This window comes from Rissa tridactyla, chromosome 15 (assembly GCF_028500815.1).
Source record: "Rissa tridactyla isolate bRisTri1 chromosome 15, bRisTri1.patW.cur.20221130, whole genome shotgun sequence".
NCBI classification, from domain to species: domain Eukaryota; kingdom Metazoa; phylum Chordata; class Aves; order Charadriiformes; family Laridae; genus Rissa; species Rissa tridactyla.
Genome location: NC_071480.1, coordinates 5506688 through 5526952, shown reverse-complemented (window position 1 = coordinate 5526952; position 20265 = coordinate 5506688). Strand labels below are relative to the sequence as shown.

At 36.7% G+C, this 20265-nt stretch overlaps 1 protein-coding gene across 8 annotated transcripts in view; it reads right to left on the bottom strand.

The window, feature by feature from the left end:
- The window catches only part of B3GNTL1 (UDP-GlcNAc:betaGal beta-1,3-N-acetylglucosaminyltransferase like 1), a 127866-nt gene that overhangs the window by 83941 nt on the left and 23660 nt on the right, over positions 1 to 20265 (bottom strand). For all 8 annotated transcript variants that reach the window (XR_008469358.1, XR_008469361.1, XR_008469360.1 and 5 more), the window contains one exon: positions 8119 to 8214. Coding sequence is in view for 2 of the 8 variants with exons in the window: in XM_054221203.1 (XP_054077178.1) it covers positions 8119 to 8214 (96 nt within the window). In the remaining 6 variants the exon portion in view is untranslated. The remainder of the gene's footprint in view (positions 1 to 8118; positions 8215 to 20265) is intronic.

Below are 20265 nucleotides of genomic sequence, written 5' to 3'. Positions count from 1 at the left end.
ACAAGGCATAAATATTTTCATGTTAGAAGTGGCTATGCCACAGACACTTTAACATATTTCAGTATAATCACAGCAGCGCAGCTCTCTAGTAGAGATGTGGCTATATTTGCATAAAAGTTGAAGGTAATTAAGATGTAACTATGAACTAAGCTGATACAAATCACTTTTATACAAGTGAACCCACGTAAGGGCTTTTAGTAGTATATTCTGGCATCAGATCCCAAATCAGACAGATAAAACAACGAACTTTCTACAAGCGAAATTATAGACAGCACGCTTAATTTGTCTTCAGTGGCAGACTAAACCCTCCAAAGTGATAAAGATTAAAACAGCATTTTAAGTAAAATTTTAACCATTCTTTAAACAGCAAGACCTTGTCTTAATTTGTCTTTACCACTTTATAAAATTATCATAATCCTGAGATTAATATGTTCATTAATGTATTTATTTCATTCTGACATTATTAGGGTATGCAAAGTATTATTCAAAATAAAAGTAGTCCTCCTGCATGCTAAGAAATTATACACCTGAAAATAATAATTCCTGTTATTGTACAAACTTTCTGAACACCTATCTATCTTTTATGTTCACATGTATGCTTCATATTTACTGCAGTAAATTCACCACTAAGCACAAGAGCATAAATGAATGGAAAACCTTGGAAAATAATTCAAATTGTTCTAATAAAAAAAAAAATCTGGTGACATTTGCTTTTTCTGTTTCAGTAGCTCTGAAAAAAATCACTATAATTTGCAGCAACTACTAAGCCATCATACTTTGATTACCAGCAGCATCAGAATTTTCAATTTCAGTAAGGTATTATGTTTATAAAATGCAGGGTATAAAACTGCTGGGTTTACATTTCTCCTCTGCTGCCTCTTCCTGCGCTGCGGGAGCAGTCATTGCAAGTGATGCAAAAGGTTAAATCCACCCACATCATAGAAACCAACCCATCCAGAGAGGTGGCAAAGGACCAACAGTTACACTAGAAGCCAGATGCAAGACCGTTTCCTTCCTTGTTGTACACCCCATGCATTGCAACCGCTCCGATTTCCGCTGGGGCCAGGGCTTGGCTGTCCCCCCCTAACCGCAGAGCACATGCCTGCTCCACCTCCTCTCCATGTCAGCAGGCCAGTTCTCAAAACGCGAGCTGCATACACAAGCACAGCTTCCACAGGAACCAGATACGCTAATCTTCCTTCAGATCATGTAATTACAATAAATGAATGGACAAATATCTAGTCTTTATGAAAAAGGACGCACTGCTCACAGCTACAGTTGACCCAAGCTAACATTCTGAAAAGCTCACTATTATTTTTTTTTTTTTTTAATTTCATAACTTCAGTTCAAGAACTTCTAATCACAGTCCATTTGGCCAAGGCTGTACAAATAGAATAAAATTCCCATATCCCTGTTTGTCACACCTGCACTAAGAAAAAAATACATTAAAATCGAATTAATCATTAAATGTGGATTCTTATACTCAAAAGCTGTTAGACTGGACCAGAATCTGTTTTCTTTCCAGCAAAGAAAGAAAGAAAAAAAGCCTCAAACTTAACAGTATAACATATATATATATATATATATATATATACACACAGTTAATACTTTGAGAGGATATGGTGGGTATAAATAGTTTATCATTCAGCTTCCTTAACTAGTTGAAAAATCAGAAAAGAACTACTGTAGAGACAAATGTCAAACGTGGCAGGGTGAGGTCAGCATAAAAAAATATTAAGAAACAAAATCTTGACTGTGATAGATCAAACTGGCCTTTAGACCTCCTATCCAACATGGGAAATGATGCTTTCACGCTCACACACTCAGATGCACCAATTACTATGGAAATACTCAGCTCTCCTGAAAATCTGGCCCAGTACTTTTATTACTAAAAGCTGAGACCAAAAAAGGAAGTGATTTTCCAATAATAAATAATATGCACTTAACTCGTGCTCATACACAATTTTTAAATGGTGAAAAACCATTCAGTGCCCAGTTGCACAAGACAATGCTTTTTCCTACATATAAGGCTATATTAGGGAGCTGCACTGCAGTAAAAATATGTTTGAAATCAGTAATTTTTATTACACTAAAAGCCACAGTAAAAATATTTCCCTTTTTTGTGGAATCAGCACTTTGATTCTCAAATTCAAAGAAAGAAAATTACAGGAAGTTAAGGGTGTATCTGCTCTGTGCTCTCGCACATGGAGGACCAACTGAAAAATAAACATCACTAAATTAGTTGGAAACTTGTATTTGGAGTAGGCTTTTTGTTTTGAAAGGAAAAAGAAAAGTTACAGCTTCTTCAACACCTCACCTATCATTTTAAAATAAAACCTGTGTTTTATCCCTCATCTGTTAGACAAAAGTAAAGTTTCCTTACGCTATAAAAGGCAATGCAATAGAAGCCCTGAGTGAAGTTTAAAGGCTGATTATTTGTAAGCCAGCATATCCACAGGATAAATATGGAAGATCAAACAAGAATAAACGGAGCATTCAGAAACTGGAAGTCATTAGTTGGTTCCATCCATGTTCCTAACTGCAGTCCTACATTAATAACCAACTCTGGATTTTATTTTTTCTTCTTGCCCTATTTTTTGAAGTAATTTCCAGAAGTACTAAGGAGACACAAATGTCAGTAATAGTTTGGAAAACAAATTATGCATTTCTGAAAATTTAATCCTCGATAGTTTTCCTTTACACTTGGCATTACCTGCCCATCTCTTAATATCAAATGTCTTCAGAAAAATTTTTTTTAGGATGCAAACATGTTGCATTCCATGTTGGTGTGACTGATGACTTAAAACACAAGAAAAGATCATCAGCTACAACAAATCATAGCTCAAATCAGAAGCAAACTGTTTTATACCTGCTTAACTTCAATGTCCATCAAAATCATATTATGCTTTTTCTGCCATACAAGTATCCATCATGCTGTAAGACTGCATTCATCAAAAACTTTTTGGAATAAAGCCAAACTTATCGTCTTCCCAAGTTGCTTTTATACTATATTATAGTGTTTCTGTTCCATTTAAATATTACTATGAACTACATTCAAGCCTTGTTTAAGCATGCAAATTATCAAACAAAACATGAAAAGGAAAAGTCCAATTTATTTAACACTCTTTCCTCTATGGTACACCTTTAAACTCATGCGAAATTGCTAACACACAAAACAAAATCTGTATACGTTTCTGAACTACCGCAAACCTGGTTTTAAGTTCAAAAATATTTGACCCTGAGATGCCTTCACATAAAGCCCCACTAGGAAGTTCTAATTGTGCCTGGAGTTCACAGATGTGGGTAAGCCACTTCTCATTAAGCTTTCCAGAACTCCATGAACCCCTTTGACAGGCATTTTCAAACAGAAAGATAAATATTGACTAGCTTGTGAAACTTTGTTTCATTCTCCTCCAGAGGAGAAAAAAGGATCAACCACAAAAGGAAGCAGCCAATTGTTTCTCTTCTTACATGGTATATACTTAATCCCATACAAACGAGTAAAATCTACTGTAATTAACCAGTTTGTGACTTTGGTTCTTTCACTCAGTAGAAAAACATCGGGACTTCACTATTAACGATGCATTTTTAGATAAAGTGGGTGAAGGAAGAGGAAACCGTGACAAAAAGCCCAGGAAAGTATCGAGTGTCTTTTCATTGAATGACAACAAGCACAAGCGAGCTGTTAATAGTGGCAAAGATACAGAGGGGCAGGGGGAATATCAATCACCCTTTGTTTAGTTCATCCATTCTTAAGCAAGAAAGACTTACCCTCTGTCCAGATTTTGCCTTTACTAATACAACCAGACAACAGGCCTTGCATACATCCACTTTCAGATTGCCACCTCAATTATTATTTCACTTCTGACACACCAACAACCAACCCTGGCAGTTATGAAGTTGGAACTTGCTCTGTGAGTAGACAAAACAGATGCCCTGAGCCAGAGATACTCAATCTGTGGCCCACCTGGAAAATTCATCCTACCTGCAATCTACTCCTACCAGCTTTTTACCAGTAAGAAGCTGCCTATTGAGATACGTGATGATGACAATGCAATATTGAGTGTATCAAATTTATGGAAAAGGTCCAGCCGTCTTATCAGGTCCTTCAACAAGCTACACGCTCGACTCATCCAAAATGCTGGTTCTATTTCCAAATAGATGATTCCAAATAGATTCCAAATCCATCCAGATTTGTAGCATGAACTTTTATCAAATATTAATTAAACTCTAATATAGGAAGACTTAGTAAGTAGATAAACAGCTTTTTAAACCTATTAGCTAAATTTAACAGGCACCTGCAACAGCACAGAAAAGTGTATGTTACGAAACTCTAACATGTTAATTATTCTTCTACTATCAGGTGGTGCAGAGAGATAATTGGTACAACTACAAATCACCTGCGAAAACTTCCAGATTTATCCAACACAAAGAGCTCTGAGATAATCTGCAAAGTACAGTCTGTATCAGGAAGCAATACAGACACATTACAGTGTACAACAGACATGCAGAATCATCATGTTTTGTTCAGACTTGTTATTTTTCTAAATCGGGACAGTCCAGTCTTACCAACCACAGAACCCGCTCCTTTTTGCAAGAGTCTCCTCACATACCACTCTAGGCTCGCAGTCTGCTTTCTAACAACCATATGAAAGCAGAGAAGTCTCTTGTCTTTGGGGAAGAAAAAATGGCAGGTCAGATGGAATTATGCTTCAGGCTGAATATAATACTTCACAGGCTGTGAGACTAAAGTAACCTAAAGCAGTGATTTAATGACATGGATATGAACTCAGCTGTGCTACTTACAGTCAGCGACAATCCTTAAAAACTACATGTATAAATATTTGTGTAATTAATCCAACCTTAAAATCAATCAGACATTTTTACTTATACAGCACAGTAAAATTTCCAGTGTGCAAGAAGAGCTAACATGATCAAACTACAATCACATTTCAGACGCAATTCAGACTCGGATATCCTGGAGGATTAGTTTTAATATACATTTTTTCCACTTACTCCCACATCATAACAGTCAGTTCTCTTAATTTGTTTGCTCACTTTCTTCCTGTACCTGTGACTGTGCTCTGCATTTACTGAACAGTTTAAATTATCCTTTTTTTTTTTCCACTATTGGCCAGAGAGATATCAAGTCTACCAAAACACATATACAGGTATTTTAAGGCTTATATTAGTACACCTATAATAGTATATTTTAATCATTCATCATTTATGCAGGAGATAACCTTAAACAAGCAAATATTAAATCTTTTTAAAAGTAGTTTTCTCATTATTATGCTCTCTTTGTACTCTCTTACTCTCACCACGCTCTCTGGGGTATATATTCTGAAATTTCACGCATACCATAAAGTATCTTTGGAATGTTACAGTATAATTGTTTAGAGAAACATTTAATGGATGAGTAAGCATCAAGAGGCCATAGCTAAGGGAAAAGAAAAGTTGAAATGCTAGAAGCATTTTGTATTGAATGATCTTCTCAGCATGAGGACAGGGGATGGACATTTGATCCAAAAATCTGGTATTGACTCAAGTGATATAAAACCAGCAGCCAGCACCGAGGCATAAAGCCATCCAACCACCTAACAAAACATCTGCTACCACCCACCTCTTTCAAACTGGACTTCAGTCACTGTCTAGTAAAGCAATCAAATGCTATAGGATATTATTTGATTCATAACATGAATATTACGATAGGGGATTACATGATCTTGACAATTGGATTATTTTTTTTAATTGGTTGCTTGGTTTCCCAATTTAGAGCACAAATAATTTGCATATGCATGATACAGAAATGCAACAGAAGTAACTGGAAAAAACACTGGGCACTGAGTACAGAGACAGCTAAAAAAAGCTGAACATTCTTTCACTACAGGAAACTGCTGGAGACAATATGCTGTAAATTAAAGCCAATTTTCCTGAATTCCCTAAAGGACTACTCCTCCCAGAGATTCTGCAAATCCATTAGCAAAGACCCATCATTATAGTTTCCTTATTTACTGAAGAAAGTTTAAAAAAGCACATCCAAAATAAAATATAGGGTGCATTGAGGGCAGGGGAGTGGGACAAATCCGGCCCAATCTTACATAATTGATTCCTATCCTGAGTATTAGACAACAGCTGAGATGGTTCTTACTCCCCAGTCATCCTCCTCCTCCTCCCCATACTTTCTTAAGTCCAGGAAAGCAAAATAATTACCTCCCTACCTGAATTTCTGATCCGAAGAATGGATAGCGAGGCAGGAGAGATGCCCTATGCTGACATGCGCTGCTCTGGAAATCAAGCAGTCCTTTTAGCACCACAGTTAGAAAAACCAAACTTCCTACAGGCTTCTGCCACAGCTGAAGCTTGTCTTATGATTGGGCACCTAAAATCTCTGTCCAAGTGGATTCTGTGGTGCTCAACCACATATGAATTGCAGCTGGAGCAGCACAATCTCTCCTAGCTTCATACTTCCACAGAATTTTCAGAAACCTAGTGTCTTTGAGGAACTTCTATTTCTGCACTAAATTTGGTAGAAAACAGGTAACAAGTTAAAAAAAAAATATTTAGGAATGCATTATTAGTGTGATTCTATAAATCTCATCTTGTTAATAAACTCATGGACAAGTAGCACAAGTTCCGCTATGGAGCCTTCTAGTTCCAAACCAAATATGTTTTCCAAAATTCCTCATCTATTTGTAAAATGTGTGAATCTAAATCATATGTAAAAATAATGGATTGCACACGCTGCTTGATTAAGGCTTTAAGAGGTATTTGTAGGCACATAAGATTGCAAGGGATTTCCCAGGTCACTGTATTTGCATCCTACTATCACAACCACTATATTAAATCATCTCTTCCAGAAGACATACATCCCCATCTTAAATTTAGTTTTCTTTTTGCATACCCCCCTTAAATAATCTCATAATTAGGATATTTATTTTAATTTACAGCTTAATTCATTAAAGACCCCATCCAGTGGCCACTTAGATGAAACACTTCAGATTGTGTAGCACCATTTTTTTACCTTTTTCTTTCTCTTCTTTTCAACAACACAGTGACTCAGATATGGCTGTCCAATAAATTCACTGTCTTAAATCTTTTTTTTTTTTTCTAATGCCATACCGAAAGGCAAATCCAAATATTCCATGGGTAACTTTTTCTGTAACTACTTTCACTTGGTGAATTATAGGGAACCATAATACCACTGCTGATTTTAAAACAAGGTCTACAGATTAGTTCTTGTGTTACAATGACCATGCCAGAGCCTCTAAGTACGTCTTTGGGGGTTAGGATAATGGGGAACACAACAGAGTTTACAATGAAGTCTAACAAACAAGGGTATGTTAATCTTTTCAGCCACTTAAATCAAGGAAAATCAAAAGCAAATGTCTCCCTACCATAACATCACAAAACCCGACCCCAAATACTTGCATCTTAATGCCTGCTGGGATGTTTTCTGCTCACCATCCATTAGATTTCTTATAATACTCAGTACACACATTCCTCCACAAGCTGGATTGATTTCTTCCACAGTTTAACTTGTTTTTGCCAAAGTCTCTTTTACTTCAGCATTGGCTGCCTGCCTAACGAAACAACCTTTCTTTATGCCAAAACTGTCATCTTCAGTTGCACAAGACGCATCTTACTTACAAACATGTATAATGTTTAATGCTCGAATAAGTGCTATTTTAAAACGATCTCTAGCAAAACTTAAACAGATACAGAAGCAGTCAGTAGCTAACCTTAGGGGGGAAGGGAAATAATTCTAAAGAAGGATTTTTTTTCCTTTTGTGTTTAAATACACCTTTTAAAAAAGAAACCCTAAACTAATTATTAGAACACTAAAGCATATGCATTTAACCAGAGGCAGCTGTGAGAAATGTAAGGCTCACTCTGAACCTGATGTTGAAAGCTTCATTCTCACTCAGTGTGAAGTCTTCATTACACAATGATCACATGCACCATAAACTTGTCTCTTATTGAAAAGACTAGCCTTTAAGAATCTGATAACCTTAGGAAGTTATCAAGAATTGCTAATGATTGAAAAAAAATCCATGTAAATAAAACTCTTGCTCAATTTTTCTGCTGTAATTTCAGTGACAGCTGAAACAAGAATACCTGTGTAAGAAGTTGTTCCTCGGTCAAATTATTGATCCAGCGAGTATACCGTTCAGTAGATTCCGGTGGCTCTCTTCTGACTTGGCAACCAATAATCTAAAGCAAAACGAGACAAATCACATAGTGTAAACTGCTGTATACCCACATGGTAACAAAATCATAAAATAAGCATTCAAAACATGGGAACTCCAAGAATTATCTATACACTCCTTATTAGCCTCCTTCTATGTTCATAATATAATATAATATAATATAATATAATATGTCACAGTTGCTCTGCTCAAATGTTAAATAGTTACAGACTTTCAAAGGTCTCTAGAAGACTAACATTGAGAAATGTCTTCCCAATAGCTTCAGTCTTGGGAATGTTTGAACCACTGTGGTTGAAATTGTCAAAGGAAAGTCATCCAAAGGCAGACATCTAGAATACAAAATTTCAACCTAAATAGTCGAAGTTTGGCAAATGGAAATTTGAACTTGGATAACACCAGACAATCCTACCAACAGTGCCGTGAACTATAATACCACACATTACTTGAAATTCATATAAAATAAGGAGAAAAAAAAATAATCTGTATTCTGATTTGTCTCGTTCATGGTAGAACAATGTAGACACCCCATTTTGATTTGTTCACTGAAGTATTATATATACCCATTCGAGCAGCATTTTCTTCTCTAATACTGTTCTGTAGCTGTATGGGCTAAACATTAGTTATAATATTCTGAACAGCTATTGGCATAATAAATAGCTTTCAATATGCCTGAAAACCAGAATATTAGAGGGATTTCATATTATCTGTAACTGCACAGACACATATTAGTGCAATTTCATACAAACACTAAACCGTTTGCTCTACCAATCTCTGGTTAGACAAGGAAGAAGCCAAGGAGAACCCTAGGAGTGCAGCTGTCCACATTCATAAGGAATGTAGCCGTATATGCTGAGCACAGCAAGTCGAACTCTTACAGGTATCTCTATTTACAGAGCTGTAAACTCCACACAGATGTAAGCAGTCAGGCTAGAATTCTGCACGTGCAGTTATGAATACTTTTGATGTGGGAATAAAAACACCAGGAAGAGATCTTGCTGTGGGACTGCTGGCAATGAAACATCACAATTTAGAATATGATTAAATACAATCAAAATAACAAACATGAAAAAAAAGAAATCACGATTTGCTTATCCTACAAAACAAAATGTCTCTGAACTATGAAATTTCTCCTCAGTGACAACTATGAATTACTATGGACAACTTCAATCCTTATCCTAACTTTCTCCTGAATCACAGCTAAGTAATACTAGGGCATTTTCAGGAGGTTAACCCAAAATTCTTTTAAAATTAATATCAATTAGAAGAGTTCATAGATAAGTTTTTAAAGGGGACAGTCCACAGACATAAGAACTCCACAGAAGCTGCATCAAATGTACATAGATTTTGTTCTGTGAGGATGATTTTTATTTTAGAAAGGAACTATTTACAGAACTCTTGCTGGTATTCATTAACCAAGTCAGACTATCTTCTCTTGCATAGCCTAGGATTTCATAACTTACAAAGACACTTTACAAATCTAGGCATGAATGTCAGAATGGAAAAATTACATAGCGCTTTTTTCTCAAAAGGTATTCTGTAAGAATACAATATGGAAACTTAGTTTCTTTATTCAAATAGTCACAGCCTAAGCTGAACAAATGCAGAATCACAAACAGCTTTCACGAGGCAAGAGATAAAAATTTGTTTTTCTGAAAACCTGGTTTTCAATTAGAGCCGAGTAGTAAGTGCAGTCATCTCTTTCTATATAATTTGAAATTTTACTGAGAAGCAGAGGACAGAGTTTCATATTTTTATATTAATTTCTGACCAGTCTTACCATTTTCATAAAAGCTGTTGATAGTTTAAACAACCTAAAAAAAAAAAAAGTTGAATCCAGGTGCTCAGCTAAAGGACTGTAATTCCCGAAAGTCCAAAAAACAATTGGTTCATATCTCAACTCCTTACGCTTCCAGAGAAAATTGAACGGATTTGATCAATTATCTGTACATACACTCAAGGAGAGGTGAAGGCAGACAGAATAACTGTTATTAAATTGGATCCTGACAGCTCTTTTCTGTATCATGCATCACTTTGTGTAATTTCTAGAGTTTGACTTAGATTCTTAGCCAAAATTTCCTCTTATATCTATGTAGCCATATATATAATTCCATTGCACGCTCCAAATGACTTCTCTGAATTTTGGCTTGTAACAATGATTCTGTACTTACTGTACTGGTCTTACAATACTCAAAATACTTTGAGCCTTTTGGAATTGAAAACACCATAATTAGGAAAAAAATACTCATCAAATAAACAAGTTATTTAGGAATTACTGTTATTGCAGTGATGTTAATCCAGAACAGAAAAAACAATGCCATAACAAAGTTAGCATTTTGTAAGAAGTGAAATGTTCACACTTCCCTCTACCCTAACATAACAGCAAACTCTTTTGCACAGCACACAGGCTTCCTGCTTTCTTTTCACTTTCAGAACCAATACCACTCACGACCGCTTTTAGCATCATCTTAAGAGATACGTTTTACAGACAAATCTTAAAATCGTTGCTATGCAATCAAATTTATTTGTAGATCCTCAGCCAAAGAGACTCCACACCTTTCTGCTCCTCAGCTGTACCATTCCTCTCCCAGCAGGACTGACTCATGACTGGGATCCTGACTTACATGGTTGCAAGATAAACATCACCAACATAGAGTAACTCAACCTGAGCCTTCGACACAGCTTCTGTATAGCAGAGCTCATTTAAGCAGCTTCTTTCATCCAATCAAACTCTGGATTATTTAGAGTACAAACGGCTTCCTCTAGTTCCCCGGTGTAAGGTGTGGCATCAGAAGCAACTGGACACTGCTTCCCATTTCCTCTGGGTCTCACACAGCTTTTCTATTCACTTCACTGAAAATTTCCTTACAGCTTTTAAATGGAAGTGAAAGGTTTTTCACTGTTGCTTCTTTCATAAGTTTTTAAATCTTTGATAAAATTCTTTCTGGCCTGTTTCACACACATTCAGACTTTCAGATGACAAGAAACTCTCCACGCTAGAAATGCTTTCTTAAATATTTTGAGTATCCATTTCTATGCAAAAATGGAGTTCATCCAAGCTTCCCCTTTTTGATCTAATTAGGCAAGTTTATTTTTATGTTACAGATGCTAACTATATACTGGCATATACCTGGACCCAGATCAAACTATGTAGTATATACAACAAATGCAATACACTTCATATTCCAACTGGGAAGTTGCTGTAATGCACTATTAATATTGTATAAGAAGCAGTAACATGAACCGTAAACAAAAAAAATGCTTTGGCTCATAGCAAAGGACTATAGCACGTCACGGACTAATCAAGAGAGAAAATCATGAGAATCCCTTCTGCTACAACATCAGATGAGGTAATTCACTTTCTAGACAGACAATTACTTTACTTATGTATTAAATGTAACTTATAGCTTATTTAGCTATTTATTTAATTGCATTCAGTGGTGGCTTCTTGGGAGAGAAATAAAAAATAATTTTAAATTTATGGCAGCAAGAGACAGTAATGTGTAAGAATATTAAGAACGTAAAATAGTGATCTGGTTTTATCTTAACTACCAACAAATGCATATGCTGAAAAAACATACAAGTAACTTTTAAAAACATAAACGACTTTAAATGATCTTTGTGGGGAGAAGTGGCCAAATAGAAGCACATAGCTTATGGCCTGGTGGCCCTTCCTTCAGCTCCCACTTCACAGAAGGGCCAGGCCGCTGGTACCTGCCAGTCCTGTCCAGATGGTCTCAGACAGCTTGAGGTGGCAAAAGATCATCGCTTCTCTATGCTTAGGCACCTAAATCTCTCTGCTCTACCACTTCACATGATCAGCAGTGGAGTTAATTGTATCTAAATAAGATTAGCAGAATAAAAGTCACGGATATGTACTTTATGCCACTATATTTAAAATATTTTCAGGAGTTGAGCACCATAATACAAATATAACTATGCTACAATTAAAACAGTACAAATAATAATATAAAAATAGGATAATGGAGTTCTCCATGAAACCAATGCTCCAAATTGGTGACAGTAGGCTGGGTTAGCCATGATGTACGAAACACAAGTCTAACGAGCACATTCAACTACTTGTTGATCAATACAGAGTTCAGAAGTACGATCACGTTCAGAGGAACTAGGCAAGATTATCACATACGTTACAAAATTGTACTACGGGCACACATAGTCACGGTTCTGTGAGTTACAAAATTGTTCCACTGAAATACAAGAATATTTCAGTTTAATATCTCTTATGTTCAAAAATCAGCATTCTATAACCAGCAGCAATATCAGCCACTCTCTTACATGCCAGAACTTGTTCCAACTTTTCACTAGCGTTTGTTTTTAAATGCATTATTCAGGTAGAGATGTTTCCTATTTTCATCATTTTAGGTTTTTCTGTTTTCCCTTGCACATATAAATGGAAAAGGAAGCGGGTGAGAGGAAGCAAAGATTAAATGAGCTGACAGTAATTAAAAACAACAGAGTTTCTGCAGATGTGGCGCTTTTTTTTTTGTTGCCTTTTCTTTTTTTTTTTTTTAAATCACTACAGCTTCCCCTGGGACAAAGAATCTTTCTTATTCAGGAGAAAGCCTATGGGTCAGAACCCTCCTGTTGTACTAAAGAGGAAATGATGATGAAAAATTAGTTGGTCTCCAATTTTAACCAATTTTTTCCATCCTAGTTTTATAAAAACAGGAAATTAACAAAGACAGGCAAAAGCATAAACTATAAGGTAGTAGGCACCTAGCACCTACTACATATATACACGTGATTTCTTCATGTAATATATCTTCTCTTAAGGAACTTAGTTTTATGAAGTTTTTTTAATTAACCAACTAATAATGATATTGAAGCAGGTATTGAAAAAATATGTATTTTTAGCAAGCAGAAATCCACAGTTTTCTGGTCCTAAATAAATTGCTTTCCTCAACTTAAATGAAATGCAGCTTTCAAAGGTTAAGTACAAAACTTTCCACACGCTGAGAGAAAGTGCGCAGTGTTGTTTCGTGTTAGAAATATGACGACTAAATGACGTAAACCTCCTAGAAGATAATGTAATTAGCTACTTAGTGAAGCTTTAATTAGAAGTATCATGACATCTGATCCTAGATAATGTTCTATAAGAAAGCCTACTCAAATAACAAGCCCTTCTCTCCAGTGCACAATGCCTTTCTCCCCAACATGCCTGTTTATGAGTGCCCACAGAGGGCAATTTCCTAAACCAAAAAAGCTATTAGGAGACATTTACCTCATCCTGAATGTTTAAGAAAAGTTTTTTGTTAATCATGCCTACATCTTGACGTATAAAGGAAAGGTAGACGTCACCTGTGCTGTCTCCAAACTCTACTTCTATTATTTTTGTTGTATTGATTTCCACACACACACTCCCCTCAGTTGATGTGACACTGCAAAGATGTCCTGAAATTCAAAGGAAAGCTTGACAGGAGAGTGACAATTTTTCTCTCTGTATTGATTTCTTTGGTTTTCATCCATGTAATATTTTAAATATTATTTAGTTGTAAAAACTTTATGAAAGTTTTCATTTTCTTCCTGGGTACGCACAGCCTCCCTCTTTATAAATACATACATATATATACACATATATATATATTTGTCTGAAACATCAGCAGAGCTTTAGGTACTGGTGCAGCACCTCTAGCTGTTACAAGTATGGATCAGCAGCGTCCCTAGTATCTTTTATTGGAAGCGCCAAGTAGAAATCTACCACGAAAAGAGCAATTGATCGAGACAGTCCAGGACTTCTTTTCAAGTAGACCTGGGAAATAGTGCTCGCAGCGTACTTTTTCATTGCACAGCTGTGACTCAGCATTAACTTGTCAGATCACCCTCTTCTCACAGGTAACATGATTAACACAATCTTTCACAAGTCTTTATTTGTAATTTACTCAGAATAGCTAGAACCTTATTACGTTAACTAGCATGATTGTGAAACTAAGATTCAACCATATATAACCACAAAAACTAAAACATCTGCTTTAATCAGTAAGAAATTTATATGGTACAGCAACAGCTAAACAGGCTAGATATTTATACCAACAATCAGCATTTTGGATTTTGAAAACAAGAATTAAAATTTATACTGTTAAAAATACTAAAAGATTTTATTTAAATTATATTGTGTTTTTCTAGAGGTCCAGGGCCTTTTATTTTTTAATGCAGCAGAAAGATGAAATGATTGAAGATACCAGTGGCTGTAAAAAGGATCTTGTGACCATCATTTTGTGTAATCAAAAGGGAAAAATACATGGAAGGAATGGTTTTATGTGATTAAAATCTTTCCAAAATTATGTACTCGAGGGAGAAGGTGGTAAAATGTATTTTCTCTCCCCCTCATTTCCAACCGAGGAAACAGTGTTCCACAAAACACATGGCACCTATGATGCGATTTGCATTAGGTGTAAAGATACAAAACACTCTAGTGTATTTAAGGCATTTTTTAAAAATTATAAAATATGTTGATAGTGTTGACTCCCCAGAGAATCCCTTAGGTCAGATGAATACCCATTTCCACTGATGTTCTTATCTTGTGGCAATCCATTTTTAAGAACACCTGTTAAACCCTCTACTTGGCACTGGTTTGAGTCCAAAGTCCACAATAAGATGTTACATGTTTATTTTCAGCACATAAAAAAAAAAAAAGAGAGTAATTAAAACCCAAGGAAGTCTGAATTTTCTTTAGAGAATTTATGTGAAAATCAAGAAGTCAAGGTGGTGCAATCAGAATAAGCACAGCTGAGCATCATACCACACCTACATTTAAAAAGGATGTTTTCATGCATATGAAATCATGGAGTAGGAACATGACTTTTTTAGAAAAACTTCAAGGAAGTATCACTGAAGAGATACTAGAGCAAGTCTGTAGACGCTACAGCACATTAAATGAGTTTCAGAAGTCATTTCTGAAGGTAAATGAGCAAGCCCCAGTATTTTGATAACTAGCTTAGGTAGGAAAAAGTCCCAGGCCTCAGAAGCCCTCATTCAAAATCTGCCATCCTGGGATAAACCAACATCCTGGCTCAACCTTTATAAATATGAGTACACACATAATCCGAATTTGATGCAAATGAAGTAAACTCAACCAGTCCTTTGCATAAAGCTTAAGAACCGTCAAAAAGAACAATATGTTTGCATAATTTCTATTTTAAAACTAATTTCTGTTGTGTCTGTAGCTCCACAAAGTACGACTGGATTAATAATAGTTGTCAGGACAGCAAAATACCTAAACACGAGGAGGAGGGGATCTTGATTTTCAAATGTTTATTACTTCAGACGTAGTTTTAAAAATGAAATATGCTGAAAGTCCACATTACAATCAGACATTCATGAATATCAAACTCTAGTAATAACAATCGTTTGATGGGGTTATTGGCATGTGGAGGCCATATTAAATACAAATTTAATTACAAAGTGGTGTAAGTTGGGATGTTTCTCATTTGGGATATTTGATTAAATGTATAACAGACTTAAGCTGACATTGTGACTTTGAAAACGCACTGTGGTTTTTCAGAAATACCAAATTTAAAAGAATCTTTAAGGAAGCTGCCTAATAAAAAGCAAAGACACAGCTGAATTCCAGCAGATCTGGGTGATACACATGGAAAGGCCCAATTAGTAAAAACCATCGTAAGAATAATACTCTCATTGTCAAACAAAGAATTTTCATATTCTTCAGTGCAGAAAAAGAAAAGGAATCATATTTTCTCCTCCTAAACATACTCCACTGTCACCACTTTAGAATAGAACCTTCACACAACTGCTGCTCTCATTTCTACCCTCCATACCAAAAGATGATTATTGAAATATTATAAATAACTTTTCAAACCCCCTAATGACAGTTTCCTGAAGTTATAAATATATTTTTTTTTTCCCTGAGTATCTGTACTGGATAGCCTTAATTTAGAGTTACATTTTCCATAGGCTGAAGAAAAATGTTAAAGACTTGTAGTTTGTTTACAGTGTGCAGAATATGGGAACTGAGTATAAAGTATTGAAGTTCCAACGAGAATAGTTATGCTAGTCCATGAAAATATTTCTCTGGACATTTTTTTCTCCTACATCAAAAATAAACTGATTTTGGACAATCGACAATTGTAGGTAATCTCCTCAGGGAAATAATCTCATTTTCCCCTCTGTCTGTACCAAAGATGGACCAGAGCCTCCTCAGATCTACTTAGTCCATTTAGTGGAGCAAATTCCTATCAACAGGGTTAACCAAACAAGTTTGACCTATTCATCTATCCTTCAAGACATACCAGTATCCAATTCATTTCTCTTTAATAGCTGTTTTATGAATTAATGCTTATATTAAAGCTATAGGCACTGCTTGCTAGGACATGCCTGGGCAACACACACCCTGATCTCTCAAACATGCTGAGCAAGGGAGACAGAAGAAGAGCTGATGCAAATTAACTAAGGCAAAACAAAGATTACTTAAGTTCTACACGATGAAGATTTTAATCCAGTTCATGTCCAAAATAAAAGCATTTCTTGCTAAGCTATATGCAACAACTGGAAGACAAAACAATAAAAGGGAGATTGGTAAAACCTCGGTAGCAGGCACAGAATGAGACATCACCAACAACCGTTAACTTGTTGCACACAGGAAGGACAGAATTTAAGTAGAGGGGCTTTTCTATCACATCAAACAGACAGCTAATAGTTCAATATTATGTAGTTATGTTTAATGACAGTTTAGCAAAGCTTCACACATGCTTATTATCTCTTCACACCTGCAAAATTACATACAAGATACTCCTTACCTATTTTTTCCAGTCCAGACTAAAACACTGTCTAATTTAAGTAGAGAAAAGGTAATAAAATCCCTCAGGAATAAAGGCTTAGACTACAGAACACCATTGTTGACCACTTCCTTAAAACAGTAGATGAGGAATGGCAAAGCCACTCTGGAAGAAAATTTGCATCTTCTCACTCCTGAATGAAGTCCTCATTCATTGCATCACACTACTTCGATCAACCAAGACTTGATCATAGAATTGTTTGGGTTGGAAGGGACCTTTGAAGGCCATCTAGTCCCACCCCCCTGCCATGAGCAGGGACATCTTCAACTAGATCAGGTTGCTCTGAGCCCCGTTCAACCTGACCTTGAATATTCCTAGGGATGGGACATCTACCACCTCTCTGGGCAACCTGGGCCAGTGTTTCACCACCCTCATTGTTAAAAATTTCTTCCTTACATCTAGCCTGAATCTACCCTCTTTCAGTTAAAACCATTACCCCTTGTCCTATTGCAGCAGGCCCTGCTAAAAAGTTTGTCCCCATCTTTCTTGTAATTCCCTTTAAGTACTGAAAGGCCACTATAAGATCTCTCCAGACCCTTCTCTTGTCCAGGCTGAACAACTCCAACTCTGTCAGCCTGTCCTCACAGTAGAGGGGCTCCAGCCCTCGGATCATCTTCGTGGCCCTCCTCTAGACCCGCTCCGACAGGTCCATGTCCTTCTGATGTTGGGGGCCCAAGAGCTGGATGCAGTACTGCAGGTGGGGTCTCACCAGAGCGGAGCAGAGGGACAGAATCACCTCCCTCACCCTGCTGGCCACACTGCTGGGGATGCAGCCCAGGATGCGGGTGGCTTTCTGGGTTGCGAGCACACATTGCCAGCTCATATACAGCTTTTCACCCACCAGTACCCCCAAGTCCTCAACAGGGCTGCTCTCCATCCCTTCATCCCCCAGCCTGTATTGATACTGGGGGCTGCCCCCACTCAGGTGCAGGACCCTGCACTTGGCCTTGTTGCATCTCAAAAGCTCCTGAGGGTAGGTCTTCTACAGGCAGATACAACCTCAGTCTGCCTGTGTTCCAGGCTGACAAGAAGCTGTAAAGCAGCTGTGAGAGCAGACAGAAGCCCTGCTAATACTGTTGTAAGGCAGGAAATATTAGGTGGGGTTCAGCACCGCTCTAATCTCAGATACAGAGTTTTCAGCTGAAGCAAGCGTCTCTCTGCTAACGCCCCCCACGAAGATATACTCTTAGTATAGCACAGATTTTTTCACTGTGTAACATCATACTGTGATCCAAATACGCTGAATAGTTCATGAACGCATTTAGATTTCAGGTCACTTATTAATGAGTTTACTAAAGACTGGCAACTACACTAGAACAGCAAGATATCTAATAAACTGTTCGTTTGCATGGTTTCCAGTTAAAAAAAAAAGTACCAGGTGCAATTATACGAACACCCATACAAGTTTCTGAATTTCAATTAGTACTACGTAACAAAAGACTATTTTAAGAACAAGACATACGTATAGGAGACATGCATCATCTCAATTTTGCCAGCTCTAGCCATACTAGCAAGGCTACCTTGTTCATTAAATAAAATAAATCCATGTCTAAGTGCAATGTAATTACCCGACTGCATAATAACAATTTTGACTCCCACGAAAAAGTACAGAGAGGAAGCACAGCATGTAGTCTGAAAGGTAATCTGTTATTTTCAGGAGTACTCTAACAGTAGAGTAATAAGAAGATACAGCAAACAAAAGGCTTTAAGATCTTTCAGAGGTGACCAAACTCCATTGGTATGTGGAATGTGAAATCACTACACCCTGAGGACTGACAATATTCCCAAATTGCTACTGTTGACTGCCAATATATAAGGTGACCTCCTTCCTTATTTTTCTTCCCATTTTTATTTTTTGTCCATCCTCCCTTTCATCATGAAGCAGCCTGGCCTGGCACAGGTGGATAAAACAACCTTCTGCCTTTATTCCAGACTTGTGATAATAAGCAGAAACAAAAAAACCCCCACAAACACGATATATTATGGCACAGCTGCTCAGTAAAAGGTTACACTGAAAAGTTTCTGTTGTACAAGCCAGTGTAGTGGGTGATGCTGCACTGAAATTCTGTCACAAGAGCTTCTACATGTGCAATTGCACACCTCAGATGAGATGGAAACTGTTCTAGATGTTTTTTCCACCACTAGTTGAGGACACAATGTCTTTACTCAACGAAACAAATCACTTGGAACATGTTATTTACATGCAGTGCTCTTTTTTGTATACAAAACAATCAGTGCACACACTGACTTAAAGAGCTGCTCTGATATGCAAGACAGCATATAGAAATTGTCTCAGACTACCTAGGATTACCTCCTTCCCTTCAAGGACAAGAGCTAGATCTAAAATATGGAACTCACTGACAGATGATGTAAGAATGTTTATTAATCTTTTTGCACTCGGAAGACAACAAAACCCAGTATTTGTTCAGCCATTCTCACAATGCTGCTCTCTTGGATTAACTCATACAAACCCCCTGTCTCTTGCCAATATAAAAATAGTTGAAGCACTGTTGTTCTTTAGGTAATTTGAAGAAGAATCATCTAACCATTTTAGTCACAAAAAAGAAAAAGTGAAATGGTTCAAACTAGTGGGTTCAAACAGTACTCAATAAACAATAGGTAAGGAAAATGAGGGAGGGGGGGAAAAAAACCCCAGTCTTTTTAAGATGTAATAGAAATGAGGAACAGGTTTAAGCAAGCAGAATGGCACAGCGTACAGTAACTATACATAAACCTCATCTATTACACTAAAACTTTTAAAATCAAGAAATGTATGTGTCCAGACCAAGAGAAAATTTAAAAAGAAAAAAAGATTTAATTTCTAATTTTAGTTTGTGAGCTTCAGTGGGGTTGGTGGAAGGAGATACAACGCTTTGGCCTAGAGTTGTGCCTTAAAGAAAGGATGAAGCTCTGCTACCTCAGTCATTTGTTCATTTCTCCAATTCATTTGCTGATTTCACAATATCTGTTTACAGCTTTCCCAGAGGCAGACGAACAGGTCTGTGAACTAGCAGTGTCATGCACTGTTCAAATTCACCCAATCCAACCAACTGTCTTAGAGTCACGTTAACCATCAAAGATATGCAGAATGTAGTCAGTTGGTTAACACAATCAGATAATGCAATAGGTTAAAATGGCCTTAGGCATTACAGCTCTTGGTCTAAATCCAAGCTAAAGAATACGCCAAAATTTTGCTTTAGAGATGCAAAACAGTGAGAATTTCTCATTGAAGAAATGCAAATATT